The 20,787-nt window shown below is 49.6% G+C and overlaps 1 protein-coding gene across 1 annotated transcript in view; it reads right to left on the bottom strand.

The window, feature by feature from the left end:
• The window catches only part of Dnah1 (dynein axonemal heavy chain 1), a 59,847-nt gene extending 46,949 nt beyond the window's left edge, over positions 1 to 12,898 (bottom strand). The window contains exons 1-8 of the mRNA XM_055612451.1: positions 12,617 to 12,898; positions 11,598 to 11,670; positions 9,739 to 9,913; positions 9,291 to 9,447; positions 8,353 to 8,485; positions 6,234 to 6,395; positions 5,467 to 5,719; positions 327 to 484 (exon numbers count right to left, since the gene is read on the bottom strand). Coding sequence (XP_055468426.1) covers positions 327 to 484; positions 5,467 to 5,719; positions 6,234 to 6,395; positions 8,353 to 8,485; positions 9,291 to 9,447; positions 9,739 to 9,913; positions 11,598 to 11,670; positions 12,617 to 12,898 — 1,393 coding nt within the window. The remainder of the gene's footprint in view (positions 1 to 326; positions 485 to 5,466; positions 5,720 to 6,233; positions 6,396 to 8,352; positions 8,486 to 9,290; positions 9,448 to 9,738; positions 9,914 to 11,597; positions 11,671 to 12,616) is intronic.
• Between the last annotated feature and the right edge of the window lie 7,889 nt (positions 12,899 to 20,787).

Below are 20,787 nucleotides of genomic sequence, written 5' to 3' on the forward strand. Positions count from 1 at the left end.
ACAGGAAGAGGAGGGGCTTATATATCTTTGAGGCCTGACTATTAGGATCCTAACATTGAAGTGTCAGCATGGCTTTCCTGAATGGCTTCTGCATTACTGGGACACACACACACACACACACACACACACACACACACACACACTGTTGTTCCTTGGACAAGATTTCTGTGGGCATCTGGCATAAGGTGGGTGTAAATGCTAGGGACAAGTGGGCACAGGGAAGTACCAGGTTTATGAGGCCCTTAGTGACTGAGCACACAATCCTACAAGACAGGCGGGGTGGGGTGGGCCAGCCTGGTGGGCAGCCAGGATCCAGTGGTTCTCACCTTGATCAGGCACCTTTTCTTCCTCTTTCTTGGGAAGAGTCACATAGGAGAACGTGTCTGGCTTAGAAGAGACAATTTCGTCAAAGTTGATCTTGTTCATGCTGCGTTCATAGTCCAGGGCCACTTCTCTGACCAGGGTGTTGAGGTCCTCCAGGACACTGTCACAGAGAGAAGACAGGAGGTGCACGCACCCTGCTGAGTGTAAATTATGAGCGCACTACAATTTATGTGTAAAACCAACCAACCAAACAAACAAACAAAAAACTAACTGAGGGCTAGCAAGAAGGCTGAGGAGGTCAAGGTGCCCGTTACCAAGCCTGATGGTAGAAGCCAAGGACGGACTCCCAAAGTAATCTTGTGCTCTTGATATGTACTGTGGCATGGACACATACACAGAGACACACACACAGACACGCATAGACGCAGAAACATACACATCAACAGACATACATAGATACAGGCACACACAGAGACACACACATACACACACTCTCTCTAAACAAATGTAATTTAAAAACTTAAAAAAAAGAAAAAATTTAAGTTAAACTATAATTCGTAAAATGGTATGTAGATACAGCCTATTGGTGTAGGGAAAATAGCTTTGAACACAATATTTTGACTGTATTCTCCCAACCTAACAAGAAAAAGGACATAACTGCCAGAAATGTCTACTGAGAAGCCAGGAGAGATGGCCCATGCTTGTAATCCCAGCACTTGAGTGGCTGTCTCAGAACAATATGAATTAAAAAATTGTACAGAGTTTTTATTCTAAGTGTCATAGGTCAGCAATTTGAAGCTACTTTTGGTGTATTCTAGACTGAGCAAATAAGCCAACGTGTGTTGAACAATGGAAACCAATTTTCTTCAGGTGAAGAAAGGCATGTTAGTATTTTGGAACACAACCTGCTTCTGGGTTGCCCAGCAACCTATGATGATGTCATGTGTCACCAGCCAGCCAGCCAGGTGACCACACCTGGAAGGCGTGGTTACTGTGCCCCCTTAAAAGGGCCGATCCAACACGTGGTCTCTCTCTTACACCCTCTCTTTAAACTCTTTCTTCTCTTTCTCTCTCTCTCAGCACCCCCCTTTCCCCTTCCCTTTCCCTCTTAGATTATTACAAGGTATAAATTTGTATATATTAAATCATACAAAAACTCTTGTGCTCTCACTTTAATAAATTATATTCATGACTTTTAAGGTCCTAACTTAGCAAGGACAAAACCTAAAGTCCTGGTTGATATTTACTGGTTAACAGATGCAGGTTAATAGTCATTTCATACAGATTTATAGTCCTGCAGATTCAAACATGGTCTCACTGCAATTTTTAATAAACGGCTGAGGATGGTTGTTGAGTCACCATATAGGAGTTGGTAAAAATTGAGCTGTCCCAAAGGGCTCTAGACCTAGCTGCGCTGAGACTGCTGGCATTCCCGCAAGAGGTTTGCATAGCCAAAAAGTCCATTCTGCCAGGTGACATTTTGAAATGCAGCCAAAGTGGATGCTGGTTCTGCTGCTGCAACGTGCCAAAGCTGGCTGCTGGCAAACTGGTCTCTGGAAGTCAAAATGCTCCCAAGCAGGTTTGTCCTCTGTGCCCAGCCATGGAGGTTCAACCAGCACAAGAGCACAGACACTTCCAGCCTTCTAGCTCGTTGGCCTAATTTATTAATCTAACTCTGACACAAAAACATTCCACTATACCACTATTCCACTATTATGGTCCTAAGCTCAAGATTGTAAGCCTCCATAATGTGTATGGTTATACCAAAAGTTAAGATCAAGTGAGTTTCCCTTTTACTTCATAAAAGGCTTTTGCCTTTTCAGAGTTCACCTTAAAAAGTACTTATGCCGTTAACACATATGTATGTCTACTGCCTTTTTCTCAATGCACAGTACAATTGTGATACTAACATGTCTAAAGTTTTATCTTCCTTCTTAAAACTTAAAAGTAATTCTTGTAAGCTGCAGCAAGTCCACCTAAATCCACCTCTCAGGTCAATTGGACTCCAGATAAGTGCTGCACTTATTGCCTATCTCAAAAGGTGGGACGCCTCCCCTTTCCCTGGTTTTCGGACTTCCTTTCCTGGCTACCAGACTGCTGTTTACTGCATGCAACCACTGGCTGGATTGGTGAGTTCACTCCATTTTCTCAGCATAAACGCCTCTCTTGGTAGGGGAAGCTTGACCGAAGAGCTCCGGCAATTTCCTACTATATTTTGAGACGGAGGGACCCCCCCCCAGCCGTAGCCTTAACTGTCTAGGTTTGACCCTCTATGCTGACCTCCATTTTAGGGCCACACTCTCCCTTGGGCAGTATGCCCCCTCTCTACGGTCCCTTCCCCCCATCGCTTACCTGCTCGCTCATGGGAAGGTTCCCTCTCACACACGGTTCCTACTCCCCCTCTCTCTCATGGGAAGACCTAGCTAGGCAAACCGTGCTCCGGCCTTACCTCACTGGGCACCGTGCCCCAGTCCCTGGACAAGAGCTGATGAGCTATTGACCAGGCAGGACCCTCGCTTGGAGTCATACCTTCCCTTGGGATGCCTTGGAAGGTCTTGACTTCTCTGCCCCCAATGGGAGACACCCAGACGCCCGTCCTTCCAGATAGGATCTCCTCTGGAGAATTTTAAGTTTCTAACCTAGTGCCAGCTGGCACCAGGGCCTCTAAATTTACACGCTTCTGTAACCAAGCCTCACCTCGATGACAGATCAAAAACAAAGCCTTCTTTAAATATTGCCAGTGAGGGGTAAATAAAGGTCCCTCCATGTACAAGCCTCATCGATCCAAACCTTTCAATGTATACCTACAGGATTTTCTCCCTACTTAACTTTATCTTTTACCTATATATGTGTTTCAGTGTCCTGCCAGACACAGATGTTTCCTATTGCCACAACAACACCAAAGCAGCTACAGGTGTTCAACTCTGACCTCACAGACTTCCAACAAGCTGCAGGTGTTCAGCTCTGACCTCACTGGCTTCCAAAAAGCTGCAGGTATTCAACTCTGACATCACAGACTTCCAACAAGCTGGACCTGCACCTTCCCTCCCAGCCATGGATGTTCTCACAGACTCTGAAAAGCATCAAAGCAGCCTATTCTTCCTGGACTTGGCCAACATTTCAGCCTTTTGACCTCCCTACAGCGTCCCCAGTGTCAGCAGGAAGTAGCCAGAAGAGAATCTACGCCCGTTATTCACTTGTTGTTAACAAAAGGCTGAAGTGGTGTGCTTCAGGACCAGGACAAGCGGCTCCAGGTTCTCCCAGTGTTTCCCAGTCCCTACCTGCTGCCTTGCATGGCTGGCAACTCTGTTGACAACCCTCTACCCTAATTTTTCCAGGGCAGAGGCTTCCCTTACTCTTGACCTTGCAATCTGACCATTTTGTTGCTATAATTGTTCTCTCTCTCAACCTCTTGCATGACAACCAAGAGCTGCTTCCAATGAGCCTAAATTTATATACTTTAACTTACCTTATAAAAAGCAGCCCAAGCTCCCCATTTTTAATTATAGAAAAAGGGAGGAATGTTAGTATTTTGGAACACAACCTGCTTCTGGATTGCCCAGCAACCTATGATGATGTCATGTGTCGCCAGCCAGCCAGCCAGGTGACCACACCTGGAAGGCGTGGTTACCGTGCCCCCTTAAAAGGGCCGATCCGACACGTGGTCTCTCTCTTACTCTCTTCTCTCTCTCTTACACCCTCTCTTTACACTCTTCTCTTTCTCTCTCTCTCTCTCTCTTTCTCTCTCTCTCAGGGCGCCCTCCTTTTCCCCTTCCCTTTCCCCCACTCTTCTCCCACCATGTCCTGCTACCCACTTCCTCCATACCCCCCTAATAAACCTCTCGAAGAGAATATATCGGTTGTCCCCTGCTTCTTCTTCTTTTTAGTTTTTAACAAGGCACACGTATGTTAAATTGAGAATGATCCACGCAGTGTTGGAGTCAATTTGAAGGCATCATTAGGGGCTCATGCTTTGAAAAGACAGACAGGTATAGAGAAAAATATGGAGGTGTGTTCAGGTGCTATATATAAGATTAATTATATCTAGAAAAATATTTTCCCCTAGATTTGTCTGCTCTAAGAACCTTCCAGCAATCATTTCCCAGTAGCAATGAATACATCTAATGCCCAAATCCTAGCTTCTAAATTCCCAACTAGAAGCAATCAGGGATTCTTGGAGAAAAAGCCTATTTCAGAGCCTGAAGAGATGGCTTAGTGCTTTATGAGCACTGTCTGCTCTTCCAGGGGACCTGGGTTCAGTTCCCAGAACTCACAAAGCAGCTCACAACCATGTGTAACCCTAGATCCAGGGACGCTGACTCCCTATTTTGGCCTCTGCGGGCACCAGGCACACACATGTTGCATATACATATGAGCAGGCATTCACACACAAAAGTCAGTTTTAAGATTGTATCTGGGAAAATAGAAATTAATCTGAGAACTTCCTGCTGTGCCAGGAAGTAAGAACTTATTCAAAGCATGATGGGAACATAGCAGAGATGACAGGAGGTTAGCCTGAAGAGGGCACAGGCCACATTTCAGCATGAAAACGAAAAAGAAGCTGCAATGCACTCTAACCCTTTCAAAACAGCAAGAATTCATGAGTCTAGAAGGCTCCATAGTTAGACCGGAGAAAACCAGACATTGCTTGGAATCTAAGGCCTCATGCAGCCAACAAGTCACCTGGGCCAACTTGATACAAGCTAGTGTTATTTTCAAAGAGGAATCTCAACTGAGAGATGCCTCCATCAGATTGCCCATTGCCAAGTCTGTAGGACATTTTCTTGATTAATGATCGATGTGGGCAAACCCGGCCCACACTGGGCTGGTGCCGTCCATCGGCAGGTGGTGGTCCTGAGTTGTATAAAAAAATCAGGCTGAGCAAGCCATGAGGAGCATGCCATGAAGCAGCAATCCTCCATGGCCTCTACTTCAGTTCCCACCCCAGATTCCTGCGATGGACCCGGAAGCACAAGATGAAATAAACCCTTTCCTTCTTAAGTTGCTTTTGGTGATGGTGTTTTTACCACAGTAGCAGAGGGCCCAAGACATCACCCCACAGAGACGTGTCAGTGGTTGCTTTGCACCTTGGCAACACCAACCCCATAGAAGGGTCTTGGGAGGCCACAGCGCCTGACTCACCTTGGCCCCTTACGCATGCGTGGTGTGCTCAGAGCCCACTGTTTTATGTTGCTCATGCTCTGCTCATTGAGGACCCACTGGCCCTCAGTGGGCATGCAATCCACGTACAGGTTGTATAGCAACAGCGCCTCTGTGTTCTTGCGCAGAGTGTTGGCTTCCACCACGCGCTGTGTGAACACCCGGGGATCTTCAGCAGAGAAGAGCAGCTGGATCCGCGGCACCCAGTACTGGCAGGCCAGAAGCGGTGGCCGTCCTGGGCATGGGGGGGAGGATGAAAGGGATACAGAGTCAGGCTTCCTTGGCTGCAGTACTGGCTTCTGGCCAGCTGTGCCTCAGCTGGTGGCTCTGAGCAAGTTGTCATTGTCCTCATGGTGCATGGTGCCCTCACAGCCAAATGTGTGAAACGCACAAAATGACCTTTCCTGACCTGTCCACCTCATAAGGGTAACACAGGGATGCATGTGAAAATACTTGGTAAACTGTAAAAAAGCCTTGCGCTGGCAGGAGTTACACAGGGCTGGCTGTTCATGTGTCCCCTCCTCCACTGGACTCCAGAGCAATCAGGACTGATTAACAGGCCTTGGGTTTCCTTTCACAGCACCATGTTGAAAGCCACATGCTGGGCCAGCTGCTCAGAGCCACAGGCCAATCAATAGCCACTGGCCTTCCCTAGGTCCTCTGTTTCAAACTGATTAGTAACCCCAGTAAGGGCAAATTTAGAGCTGAGTTGGTGGGACTAGGTCTCGGGGAAGGTGGGGAGCTTGTACCTTCGGGAGTGACCCCTCCATTCACGATGGGCATTCCCGCCTCATCACGCACCAGGCCTCTACTGTCAGTTTTCTGGACCAGGTACAGTTTCTTTTCTTCATCATAGTCAAGGACACCGACATCACACCATTTATAGTTCAGTTTCTGGCTCTTGGGGTCCTCTAAAACAGAGGGAGGGAGACCCAACCAGTACTGTCTGCTGTGGAAGTGGAGAGGGGTTTCAGAGCGTGGCAGCTGATGTTGGGGATGGATCTCAGAGGTCACTAGACTGGTGTCTCTTCTTCCAGGATACCAGTTTCTGGCTCCAGCTGAGCAAGTGACAGTCCTGCCGGCCTCTGAGGACACCTCAGCCACAGGAGGACCCTGAAGGACTGGGCCTCTCTGCACAACCCTCACCAGGTCAGAGAGAGACACAGGCTGACAGGGAACCGTGAAAAGTGTGACCAAATAAAAACTGGCCTGTTGAGGGCAGAGCCTGGGCGGGGGGTACATGCCTGTAATCCTAGCTACTATGGGAGGCAGAGGCGGACAGTGGCAAAAGTTCAGGGCTGGACTGGGCTACAAAGTGAGTTCAGGGACAGTCTGGAAACTCAGGCATTCCCTGTTTCAAAAGAAAAAAAGTTTTTATTTATTTATTTTTTTATTTTAAGGGAGCTTGGGGGCTGTAAAGCTGGCTCAGAGGTCCCGGGTTTGAGTCCCAGCACCCACATGGATTTGTCCCCTGCTCAGGTGGCTCCTGCTGGAGAAGCACCTGCCTCACACCGAGTCTTTGCCAGCCTGCTCAGTGAGCCGCCGTGGGCCTCCAGAGGACACAGAATTTTAAAACCTGTCCTTGCTCACAGAGTCCTGCCTTCCACCTGGTGACGGGGTAACGGGGTCTACCCGCTCCACAACATTGGCCTGCACCCCAGTCAGGGAAGTGAGCAGACTTCAGCCCTGCCCAGCCTTCAGCTCGTCTGCCAGCAGCCACCATGGTATTTTCCTAGGAGAGCTGCACAAGGCCTAGTCCTGCAGGCCAGCATGGAGTGTCTGTCCCCCCACCCCCGTCACTGTTGCTGAGAGCAGGCAATCGAAGAGAACCTCTGTGGCCAGTGGGGAAGACTAGGGGCCGGTGGAGGGACTGTGGGCACTCTAAACAGATGTAGGCAAGGATGGCGCATGCCAGTCTGGGTAGAATCCAGCGAGCACGTGTGCCAAGGGCCTGTTAGTGGTGAATATGTGACTGTGGGAGAGATACATGAGAACGTGGGGTAGAAACGTGTTTGAGTACAGCGACATGCCAGGGAGGGTGGTGGTGTGTGACGCTGAGAGTGACGGTATGTGACAACGTGTGCATTTACGCTCCAAGTGTGTGGTAGTGTGGGCTGCGGATGCAAGAGAAAGAGCTGAGGGGTTGCTGAGAACAGGAGCAACAGCGCTTTCAGGGTGGCGGGATATGCAAGGTTTGTTGTAATTGGGTCCTTAAACATTCTCAATGAGCATTTATGTGTTTACTGCCAATAGAGGTGTGTGTGTGTGTGTGTGTGTATGTATGTGTGTGTGTGTGTGTGTGTGTGTGTGTGCAGGTGAGCATCGCTGCGTGCATGCTCATGGATGCCAAGGAGGGACATTACATGTCTTCCTCTATTGCTTTCTGCTTGGTCCCTTGATACCATATATTCTATTGAACCTAGAACTCGCCATCATTTTTGGCTAGGCTGGTATCCAGCAAGCCCCTGTGGTCTCCCTGTCTCTGTCCACACCCCCAGCGCTGCGGTAATGGGTGTGTCCAACAGACAGTGCTTTTCACGTGGGTGTTAGGGATCTGAACTCAGCTTCTCATGCCTGGGCAGCAAATGTTCTTACCCACCGAGCCATCCCTAAAACCTCCCAAAGTTTGTTTGTTTGAAAATATCTGACGGCACCAAGCTGTTCTGTTCCTAGACCTTCTGACAGTGCTAGCCTTGGTCTTTGCATTTCCTGCCTTTGTGTGGATAGATCCTTAGACTGCATCACAGCTGGAGGATTCCAACAGATACTTTGGCTCTCCTGGCTACCAGATCCCAAGGGAGCCTAAATGTCTTGGCCAGGGGTTGCTGGGACAAGACAGTTGTCTACCCCCTGGGTGGTCCTGCTCACCATGCCCCAGAATGTCATCGGTAGGAAGAAGGGCTTTTCCAGGGACGGGCTTCCTGTTCTGAGAGCCTGGCTCCAAGCCCATGTTGATCCACTCTCCGGGAGTCCGGCAATCAAACTCTTCATTATCAAACACCTCGAAGAAAGCAGGTAATTGCCAATGAGACAGTTCCTCTAGTGGCCAAACAAAACCAAGCATGCCAGAGGCCTCTGCAGCCTCCCAGGATCAGGCAGCTACTGGCTGACCTAGACTGATCTGTAAGACCCCTGCTGCTTCCATTGGCCCACAGTGTATCAATGAGGGGGTTGCCCTGGATCTATGTCTAACCAAGCCACCAAGGCTCAGTTTGAGGGTGTCCAGGGTCTCAGAGAAGGACATGGGCTCTCTTGACAACTGGGGGGGAGCATTGAGCCTAGGCAGCAGAGACCCCATGTTCTCAGAAGGCAACCTGATTCAGCTCTCCTTCCTGTAGGAACTCCAGGCAAGAAATACACAGGACCACAGAGGAAGGGAGGAGAGGGCAGCAAGAGCCAGGGCCTGACTATGCTCCCTCTTTCTCCTCCCCAGACTCAGTTTCCTTGTTTGTGCCTTGAGGAAGTGGTACCAAACCCCTCCTACGTCCCACTCTCCCCCTTTCATAAGTGCCTACCGTTACGAGGGCTCTAGCCACGGGGGTCTATGCCCACGGCACCTTCAGCCTGGCTGCTTAGAGATGCCTGTGACCAGGGTTGGGGTAGGGAGCAGGCACACAGGTGTCAAGCTGTAAGCTATTGGTTTGTGGACCACTCTTGCCTCAACCTAGGATGCTACAAACGCCTGGGGTAGGTTCTGATTACTTCACTGTGTGACAAAGTCCAGTGCCTAGGACTGGAGTGGGAGTACCCGTTGGGATGTGACGCCTTAGGCCTCAGCTAGGGTTCAAGACGGCTGTGTGGCTCACCTTCAATGGGAGGTATGTGGGGAAAAGCGGGTCATGGCCCTGTTCGATGGTTTGTGGGTGCTGTGGGTCTGGGTGTCTGGGCATGAGCTTGTTGGAGTCGATGCCCTCCTTGGCCAATAGCTGCTCAATGTCCAGGCTCAGGTACTGCTGTTTCCGCCTAGTGAGGCAGGGAGAGTCACGGGATGACAGCTAGCATCAGGAGTGTCTGTGAAGACCCGGGACCCCAATGGCTGTCCTGCCACTGCTACCCTGACCTGGCAGCCCCACTTCAGTGACTTGTTACTCTCCCAGTTCCACAGCCGGGAAGCCATGTGTTGCTATTAAAAGAACTGCTCGAACATTTCCCACATGCTCTGCTGTGGGGCTTGTCTCCTCACCATCTGCCCCCTGAGCCCGGCAGATGCTGCCTCCCTGGGACAGGCTTCCCTCTCCAGGCCTTCCAGCATACCTCTCAATCTCAATTTTGCGAGGGCACTGGTTGGGCAGCACCTGGAATGGGACCTGCACCTTGGGCTCGTAGGCCTTTAGCGGGAAGTCGGTCTGGGTGAGCAGCTGCGTGTTAGTCCCAATGCGCTGCTGTTCCACACGCTCCTGAAAGTCCTCAGGTACCTTGAACGATTCAACTACGGGTAGAGGAAGAATCAAAGGCTGAGCGATCAGGGCCAGCAACTGGACCCTGAGCCATGCCATGCGGCACATTCTCAGATGGGAGCTCTGTAGGCATGTCCTGCGCTGTGAGATGCTTAAGGCCCGTCTGTGGCTTGGCATGGTCAGGAAGAGAGGAGAAACTGTGGGCTGTTCCGCCAATCTGAGGCCAGCATGCTGGCTCATTTCTGTGACCAATTATTCTAACACAAGGCCGTCAGTGCTTAGGCTGCAACACAGGTGAGAGGATCGAAGCTGGGCAGGAAGAGAAGGTGGGACCCCTTCCTGTCACCCAGTCCCAGATGTCCATGGGGTGTTACATGTTAGTGTCTGAATCCCATACGTTCATTGGGCTTGTTTTCCAGGAGTGAGGTGCCCTGTACTGTAGCAGTGAGCTGTCCCCATGGGACCCTTATGCCACCAAATGGTTGCTGCCCCTACGAGGCCAATGGCAGACAGAGGTGCCCATTCTAATTCTGGGAGAGGGAGTCATTAGATAGGTTGCCCTACCATCCCAGCTGGCTAAGACAGGTGTATCATGTAAGACAAGGTGCTCAGGGAAAAGTACCAGGTGAACCAAGACCATATGGGTAAAGAAAACGGGTGTGGGGATATGCTATAGAATGCCACGGGCTACTACTTTCGCCTATATTTTGTGTGATCCTGGTGACTCCCTCTTGGTTCCCTTCCTCCTATATGGAGTGAAAAAGTAGTTATACTGCATGAGCTAATTTTAAGGGCATCCCTTTGAAATTCTGGAGAAGCCTGGGCTAGTATCTGAGGTTTTGCAGAGGCATCAGGTAACTGAATAGATATCTATCAGTGCTTGCCAAGGCCTCTGATTGGCACCACGCTGGGGCCTGCTGTTCCTTCTTCTGAGGGAGGGCTGTGAGCCACTGTCCTTCCCCATAATATGAATGGTAGGAGCACATTCATACCCTCCACAGGTTGGGACCTATGCCTTGTTCACTATTTCTTGACTCCTGGGTGCTTGTGAGATTATTGAGAATAAACTAGCCCCATGCATGAGCACACAAATACGTGTGGTTGTGATGTTTTCTGTGTCATTTTAGGGGTTCATAAACTGGGGGTTGACAGGGCTATTTTGAACAGTGTCAGGAAGGAGCCAGGCCTTTCTTGGGGTGGATATAGGATAGATGCGTTGGGACCATGGGGCATCTGGGTCTGACAGAAAGGATATCCTGCTTGTGGGAGGAGGAAAACAATAAGGCCAGGTTCCTTCTTATAACCTGAACTCTAAGGGCATCTTCTCTCTGCCACAGGCCTGCCCCTAGCCATGTTCCGAGGCAAGCCATGAAGCCTCCAACAGTCCCCTCTCCATTCTCAGCCATCGACTTATGCCAGGCTCTGTTTCAGGTGCAGCTCAGACATGCCCTTGGCTTCTCTATAGCCCATCTTTTGGGAGAGAAGAAAACTCAAGCCCTACTGAGCCTAGCCCAGGAGAGAAAACTGTGGCCAGCTCTGCAGAGGAGGTCACGACAAAGTGCCCCAGGAACTGGGTCTTTGCAAAGCTCATAATCCACTAACATCATCTCCCTGCCTGGGAAACTGAGACTTTTTGACAGAAAGGAGATTTCCCCCGAGGCCTGAGGTAGTCTGAATGGCCATTAGCACTACTTGCCCAGTCTTCCCAACACTGACCTTTTGGGGTGAACTTGTCGAGGTCAGCTTGACGAATCAAATTCTGGGACATATAGGGGCCACAGCACACATTCTGAAACAAAGCCCAGAACCCTGAGTGTGTACAACATTCCACAGATGGTCAGGACCCAGGGCTGACTCCAAGGCTTGTGTTTCCCAACAGCCCACCAGAGAGCACCCCAGGAATATGGGGGTGAGCTCAGACACATTGTTCAAAGACCATGGGGGATAACAGACTGAGGCCACCCGGGACACCCCTGGCTGCTCCATTTGAGTCCAGCACAGCTCCCTTCCTTCCAGAAAGCACTTCAGCTTATGTCCAAGGACCAAGCCATGAGGCAAGAAATTCAGAGTCAGGAGTTGTCTCTAGGTGTATTTCCTTTCCAAGAACCACCCTGGCCCTACTGCTGAGGTAGGTACCAGAGGAGCCTCACTGCTTCTCCAGTCTTTCCTGTCTCTAAACTTTTCCTAAGGCTACTTAAAACCTCCAGGGATCTGGGAACTTGCTTCTAGTTATTTCCTTCCCATCCCCCCGCCAGGACCCAGCATCATTCCTTGATCTGTCTGTTCACATTCCATACCTACTTCTTTACATGGGCCATGTCTTCTCTCAGGGTCCCAGAGGCTTTGTACTTGCATTTCTCCCTTTTGTACTTCCACCCCTATCTTATCCAGCAAATAAATCTCTAACTTTTATATCCCAGCAGAATGCTGCCTCATCCACACACCCCTTCGTGAGCAGGGTAGGTGCTGGGGGACTTCCAAAGGCAGAGGTGTGGTTGTCTTATCTTTGCTATGTCTCCAGTGCTCAGTCCTGGGCCTGGCACATAGGAAGGGCTTAGCAATGGGTTGGAAAATAATGGACTGAGGGATGGGATAGCTGGGTGGGTGGGTAGATGGATGGATAACAGTCGGGTAGCTCAGTGAACTAATGAATTGATACTGATCAGGACAAAAGGATGGGTGAATGGAGCCTGCACGAAGAGTCAAGGCTGGCAGGGGACAGTTACTATACTCACCCCAAGTTGGTCTAAGGTCCCAGGGCCAAGAACATCAGAGTAGAACCCACGCTGCCTCATGAGGGGGTACTTCTTATCAGTGCCTGTGAGAGGCGACTTCCTGGGCTGCCCCAAGTCTGTGACGGGTAAAGGTGGGGGCTTGGCGTCAGGAAGTGGGAGAGTTTTTTCTAAATTACTGCTTGATTCTTGGAGTATCTTCTTCAGGACACATTCATGGTCTTCAGGGCAGCTTCCCGGGTCCTGGGAGCTTGTTCCTGGTCCTTCTTTATTATGCTCCTCCATGCTGCTCTTCAGAGAGTTGTCCTAGACAGAGCTCCTAGGAAAAGATTCAGTGTCACTTACACTTTTTGACAACCTGTCTCAGCCCAGGCAACACTATGATTCATGGATGGCTAGACTGCCTTTCCACCTCAAGCCCAAGCCCACTGTCCATGGCTAACACAGAGGACAGACAATTCCAGGGGTCCCACAGGCGACAATGGTTCTCTTTGAGAATCAAGGGCTGAAGGCAGGAAACTGTAAATGCCTCTAACCCAAGGCCTCCTGAACTCCCCTCTCTTTCCCTTCCTTTAGGCAGCAGGACCTGGCGTCCCTGCTGTGGGAGATGACGGGGGTGGTGGTGGTGGGGAACAGGACCCAGAGCTCAGGCACTCAGTGAATTTTCACTCAAAGGCTTTCATACAGTCAGAGCCAGTCCCAGTGCTCTAGCCCAGACCTGCTGGACTGGCCTCCTTCTTCCCCATGTGTGTTCAAGGCCACCATACCTACCCCACACCTATGTGTGCCCATTCCATCTCTCCCATGCCCCAGGTGTCAGGAGATATTGCCAACAGAATGCCAAATATAACCAGCCATGGGACTGCAGATCCTCTTATAAGCCACAAGCGGCTTCCACTCACCTTAACGCAGAGGGTCAGCTCAGCTTAAGGAGGTATACCTCCTGTCTTCCCAAGGGCAGTAGCAGGTAGCACTGGGCTATGTGCACGGCCACCACCTTGAGGACAAGGGGTTGCAGGGTGATTATTAGCAAGTCCTTCCCAAACCACTGCTGCTTCTCAGCTACCTCAAAACATTGTCCCCAGGGGAAATCCTTAAGAAGGAGGATGTTACAGTAAGTTAGATAAATGTGTGGGGAAGAAGAGGGCCTCATGTAACGGTGGTATAAAAATCAAAATAAAGTCTAAAATCACCTCAATAAAAATTTCAACGGAAAAATGCCATGTGTGCATATGTGTCTTGTATGAATGTGTATGCGCATGTGTCTGGGCATACTCACCTGTGTGTGCTCAAGTAGAGGCCAGAGCCTGAATTCAGCTATATTCCTCCAGACATCTCCACATTGTTTTTGGACATTTATTTAGAAAGTGCGTGTGTGTGTACATGCGCGTGTGTTGGGATCAGTATACAGTTGGGATTAGTAAGCAGGCACCTCTACGGCCAGCCCCAAGGGACCTGACAAACAGGTTATCAGGCATTTGTGAAGACACCCAGACCACATGCTGACCACCTGGAACTACCTGTGCATGCCCTGGGTCACCCTATAAGAGAACTCCTGGAGCTCCCCCCCCCTTCCGACTCGTCTCTCTGTGACCCTCTTCCATCTTCCCCTAATAAACCTCCTGCGTGGAACCGATCTCGTGGTGTGATTTGTGAACCCGCCGGGTACCTTCACAGGCGCACGTTTCCCTACATTGGTGCGTTTCCTAACAGCGTGCGTGCCACAGCCTAAGTGTGGAGGTCAGAGGACAAGTTCTGGGAGTCAGTTCTGTCTTTCCAATATATGGGTCCTGGGGATTGAACTCAGGTGAGCAGGCTCAGTGACAAATGCCTGTACTTGCTGAGGCATTTCATAGGCCACATTACTATTGTTATTATTACTGTTATCATTAATTTTTAGACAGGTATCTCATAGAACCTAGAGGTGACCAGTTCCATTAGGCTAGCAGGTCAGTGAGCTCCCAGAATCCACTTTCCTCTGTCATCCCCTAGTGCTGGATTTAGAAGTGTGTGTCATCACACCCGGCTTTTATGTGGGTCCTGGGGATCTGATCTCAAGTCCTCGTATTTGGGCAGCTTGCACTATGCCCACTGAGCCATCTCCCCAGCACAAAAGACAACATCTTAACAAAATTCAACAGTGGCCTGAGCTGGCAAGCCCTCATTTCCTTTCCTCACCTCCTCTACACACAGCGACAAAGCAAACAAGTGCTTGTACTATAGGCCACAGAAGTTTTGGGGGTCTCCCATTCTCAGTGGGACTGGCCAGCATATGTCCCCTTACACATTGGGGCAGAGGATCTTGTCTACACCACCCATGAGGACTGGGATGGACCTATATGAACCAAAGTTGCACATCAGCTCAGAAGCCAACTGCAGCAGCTGAGCACTTTCTGAGTAGAGAGTGGAGGGTTGGAAGGTCATTTGGAGGACAGAGGGCAGGTGGGGCTCTGGCAGAAGCCCCAGACACCCTGCACAAAGGCCTGCCATCCTCTAAGCAGGCAGACCCAACAGGCCTTCCTTTGGGAAACTTTACCTGAACCCACTCCTGGTGTCTAGCTGTCTCCTAGGGCAGATACTAAAGATAATACCACGTCTGACCTACCTGTGTGACACTCACTGCCCTTTTTAGTACAACCTAACAGACAAGAAAACTCCCTGAGGCTCGGCTTCCTCATCCTGCAAACCTACAGACATCATCCTTGAACAAAATCACCAGAGAGGGGGGCTCGGAGAGGCCAAGGTCCCATTTCCATAGGAAAGCATTCCAGTCTTGTTTTCTCTAGCCAGTGTATCCAGTATGCCCAGGCTGCTTTGCTGGAGCATGGGAACATGGGTGCCCATGACTGTCCAGGAAACTGAAGTGTGCCAGGAGCAACGAAGTCTGGACTGTTCCATAAGCTGTTTTTCTCCGAGGAGGCTGAAGCGGGGGAATGATTGGTTAACTGGGGTCAGGTGGGTGGGGATCGATAATGTGTAGCCCAAGAAGGAAGGTAGGAGAACAGGCTGTAGATTCAGAACCAAGTTTCTCCCTATTCCCAACTCATCACAACAAATCCCTTCCAGTCCTGCCCCAACCTGGGGAGCCTACACAAGAGACAGTGTTTGCAGGAATTGTAACAGACAGACAGACAGGCAAACTTCTGCCTTCTTACCATGGGTGACAGAGGCCTTTGCCTGGGAATGAGTGTGGCTAGCAAGAGACAGGACATGATTCATAGCAAGGCCTCTGCTGCTGGTCACCCTGGGAATTCCCCCCCCCCATTTGTGTGAGGAAACAAGCTAGTGATATGGCAGGTTTGGCCCTGGCAGTGTTACTGGGCTGTGGACTCATTTCATACACAATCCTTTTTAACCCTATGTGGAAATTAAGACTGGCTCACATTTCTCAGACGTGAGAAAATGAACCCTCAAAAGACGACATGACCTGGCCAATGTTTCACAGCCATCAGGAGGCACCCATATGCTCAACCACTTGGTTGAATGCATACAGATGAACGCAGGGGGGAGAGTGTGGAGGTGTATGGGCCTCATAACAGGTACCACAACCACTGCCAGTTACAAACCAGGAAATTCGGGTCCAAAAAAGGTGTATGGAGAAGCCCTGAGATTTGTGCAAAATAGGTGCCCACGGAGGACCTGAGCAGGAGGGCTTCCAACCCACCTATCTGCTGACTCAAAAAGGACCCTGCACTTCCACCTCCTTCAACACCCCAGGGTACAACGTAAGCTCTCATTTGGCAAAGGATGTGAACTTTAAAGACTTTTGGAAGTCTCCACCTCTGCTGAGACTACTGGGCAAACAGCATGAAAGGTCATCTCTCTCACAGGCTTGGAGTTTCCTTCATCTTCTGATGCAGTCACGAGAAGCTCAGTGCCCACAGCTTCTTGCACCATTGAACACAGCCTTCAATTATATGGAACTTTGTTCTCTCCTTGCCTGCTGAACTGGAATGTTTCAAGTAGCATTGATCTCTGGAAACTGGGTGCCAACCATGCGACAGTCACTGGGCTGGCATTCAGTAGGTCCCCAGAATGCACTTGCTGAATGACTGTATGAGCCAACAAATAACTGAATGGGGCTTGTAAAGGAAGGAATGGAGTCGATCGCTGTAACAACTCTGTGGTCAGATAAGGAGAGAGAGTGAGTGTCTGGTGAGGGCCAGAATCTTGGCTCCTTCCTTGCAGAGATGCCTGCAGGCTCCTGCTAGAGGAGGAGGGCATTGAGTTACATTCCCTGCATAGGGGTAGGATCCCCACCCCAATCTGTGCGCTAAGTACAGGACTTCACAGCAAGGCTGCCTAAGGTGTCTTCTCCTAGACCCTCTTCCTCTTGCCTCGACCCCTCAAGGCTCCGTAGGGAACCCACACTCGTGGGAGGGAATGTTGATCTTAAGCGGGGAAGGGTGCCTCCTCCGTGTCCGCTCACTTGTGAGCCTTATTGAATTTGCCCCGACCCAACCATCCTGCCTCCTCACGGACCTACCGGCTCCGGTAAACAGCAAAGTTATCGATCCCTTCTTGTCTCTAGGGAAGGACGCTGGCCCGTTGCGAGGGGGCGGGACCATCCGGCACCGCGGGGCGGGAGCTTCCGGCTGAGAATTTCCCCAGGACTGCTCATGCCCCAGGGGTCCGGTTCATTAAGGCTATTCAACAGAGGCTGGTTTCAGTACGCCAGTCCGGGGGTGGGCTTCTAGTTCTCAAATTCAAGCTCCAATACCCGTTTTCCGCTTTAGAGCCCTCGAACATTAAGAGGCAAAACAACCAAATGCAGCGTGAAAACTTTGAATAATGGGCAGGGAAATGGGAGTGGAAGGGCGAGAGTGGTGGCTCAGACCTGTAATCCCAGCACATAGCAAGTAGAGGCAAGGTCACCTTGACTATAAATCAAATTTGAGGTCAACCTGGGTTACTTGAAACCTGTCAAAACAAAGCTATTCTTTGTTTAAACCTGTCAAACCCAAAGCTGTAGGGTTCCTCAGTTGGTAGAGTGTTGGCCAGCCTGCAGACTAGTGGGACACACCTGTTATCCCAGTGGTGGGGAGGTGGAGGCAAGAGAGGAGAACTTCAAGGTCATTCTTGGCTGTGAGGATAAGAGACCCCATCTCAAACAACAACAACGTGACATCAACAATAACCAACCACTAAAAGTCAACAAAAAGAATGTGAGGAGATTATGCAATGGAACTTGGTGTTCAAGCCATAGCTGCAGACAGATGATCACAGGGCACTGTGTGCACAGAGCCACGGTTCTAGTTCTCTGGAGGCTCAGCTCCCCGGCCACCCTCCCGCCCTGGACCCCACTCCAGTCCCAGCTTGATATCGCACCCGCCTCCTGTGGCCGAATAGCTGCAGCTGCATCACCCTCCCAGCTGGCAGCTATCGCTGGCTAATGTCTGTATCTGTTTCAAACTGGGCATGGGTTCATTTTTGTTCCCTGACCTGTCCTGAATATTGAGTAATTTTAAGGTTTTGCTTGTTTTGTTATGGGGTCCACTTAAATCCAACATAACTCAAACACTAGGTCAACGCAGATGATAAAAATTTATTGTAATCAAGCCACTACTGACCGATCAGAGCTGTAGAGCATGTTGGGATCAGTAAGCAGGCACTTTTACAGGCAGCCCCAAGGGACCTGACAGACTGGTTATCAGGCATTTGTGAAGACACCCTGACCACCTGGAATTACCTGCCCATGCCCTGGGTCACCCTTATAAGAGAACTGGAGCCCTCCCCCCCCCCTTCCTTACTCTCTTACTCTTACTCTTTCTCTCCTCCTCTCTCTCTCTTTCTCTCTCTACCCCCTTCCCCCAATAATCTTCCCACGTGGAACCGATCTCGCGGTGTTATTTGTGAACCCGCGTGTAACCTCCACAGGCGCACAGGCGCACAGGCGCACGTTTCCCAACATTTGCATGTTTCCTAACAGAGCAGATTCGGGAGCTGAACTACAACCCTGAAGTGATGTTGTACAGCATATTTAAAGGTTGAAACCATAAAACTAGGGGGAGCAGGGTGGGCTGTAGCACTGACCAATCATATTTTGACATAAGGGGTTGAACAAGGGGGTTTCCATCAATCAGTATAGGAGTTGGTTCCTGGGCCTGGGAACATGAACTTAGTTCGACCCTACCAGCAAGATGGAGTCGTTGTCCTTGAAATGGCTAGACTGAGACTCAACTTGTCTCCTTACAAGTTGTCCCTGAGATGTCTTGACTCAGACAACTGTTTCAACAGAAGTTGTTCAGGCATTGGGAAGTCCCCAGCTCCCCTAAGGCCTGGGACCTTGAATTTAGTTTCTTCCTATGATTAAAGTGGAGGCTAAAGACAAAATGTTAGTACTTAGAATAAGAGTATTTTGCTTGTTGCTGACAGCTTTTTGTTTGTTTTTGTTTTTGTTTCAGATAGGGTCTGACTTTGTAGCTCTGGCTGGCTTGGAACTCAGAGATCTGTTGGCTCCACTTCCCCATTGCTGGAGTTAAAGATATATGCCTTCACACCTGTTGAGTTATTATTTTTAATGTGTTAGTAGTTATTGTGGTATATATGGGACTGTCCTTGTTTTTTTAATGGCAATTAAAAAGATTTGTTTATTTTATGCATATAAGTGTTTAGCCTATGTAATGGAAGTTTTGTTTTGTTTTTTGTAAACTCAGTTATGTTGTATAAATATGTTTTGTTTTGTTTTGATCCCAAGTGTCAGACTTCAGTTTGAGTATTAGTTTGTCCACAGCTGTTAACTGTATTTTGTAGGTCATGGTTTTTGCCAGCTGGTAAGGCCTTCCTCTCTGTGTGGCACAGAGAGGGGTATGGTCTAGGGTTCTGAGGATAAAAATGAGAGGTCAGGGAGAGCGTGGTGTGGTATGTGGTGCTGGCCTGTGATGGTTTGGAGCAGATAGAGAGACATGCTTCAGGGCACAGCAGCTTGGAGGAGACTGCTGGCTGTGTCTGCTATTGATGGAGATTTGTTATAGCCCCCCAAAAACCCTTTGACCCTAAATAGCCGTAAGACGTAAAGGGGCTCTCTCTCCCCAGTAACTTTCTCTTTCCTACACAGGTTGGGAGGTTGGAAGGGAGGTTGAGGCCTAAACACTCCAAAAAAAAAAAATAGAGTTTAAAAATGAGTGCTACAAGCCTACATGCATGTCTGTGCACCGTGTGGATACCTGTTGCCTGTGGAGGCCAGAAGACGGTGTTAGAACCTGTGGGCCTGGAATTACAGCCAGTGAGGAGCTGCCATCTGGATGCTGGAAACTAAACTCCAGTCCTCTGTAAGAGTAGCAAGAACTCAAGCTCTGAGCATCTCTTCAGCCCATGTGCTTGTCTTAATGCAGCCTGAATTTCAAAAGTAAAACCAGGTGTCTGCTGAGGTTTCTTTTCAAGTTGTTCAGTAAAAAATTATATGCAGACAATATAAACACCAAGAGAAGGAAGAGATAAGGCAAAAGTGGCTAAACATTATCAACAGGTGTGTTGGGAGGTGTCCGCTTCTGCCTTTTATCCTGGAAAGGGAAGAGGTGGGTAACAAATCAAAAGAAAAGAAAAACTTTCCCATCTCAACTTGCCCATAGCCTTCCCACAGTGTCCCCACTTCATAGGTAAGGAAACTGAGTTCACTGAGACTTGTTGATGTTGAAGGAGGTAGCAGGGTCTGGTGTTTATTACATGAATTTCATCCAATGTATTAGTAATTCTGGCTTGTTGCCAGGCCTGCGCTGGACACTAATTGCACAGAATCAAGTTGATCCGAGTCTGGGCTATACAAGCACAACGAATGGGCTAGAGTGGCCAGGCTAGGAGGAAGCTGAAGGCAGACAGAGGTTGGGACAGGGGTTTGTCTTCCTGTGTCTTCTTCTTTCTCTCCAGATCATCTCTCTAGCGCCTCCTCCTGGCCTGCTCCCATCAATCCATCAGACCTGGATGCTGGTGCGGCCTTTTCTGAGTTTGAACCGTGGCTTCTGCCTTACTTGTTGGCATTCCTGTGATTATTCATTGTCTCCTTCCTAGAAAGGCAGGAATATGAAGGGCATTAGAGACAGACTGGATGACCATGACTCTCTTTGGCTCTGGGATTAGGCTGTATACCTCACTCAGTCTGTGGACGGGCATGCATGTTTTTGGCTGGCATGTCCCGGACTTGGAACAATTGTCCAAATAATTGCAGTAGACATCTG

Source organism: Psammomys obesus, unplaced genomic scaffold, assembly GCF_907164565.1.
Source record: "Psammomys obesus unplaced genomic scaffold, mPsaObe1.curated_primary_1811, whole genome shotgun sequence".
NCBI lineage: Eukaryota > Metazoa > Chordata > Mammalia > Rodentia > Muridae > Psammomys > Psammomys obesus.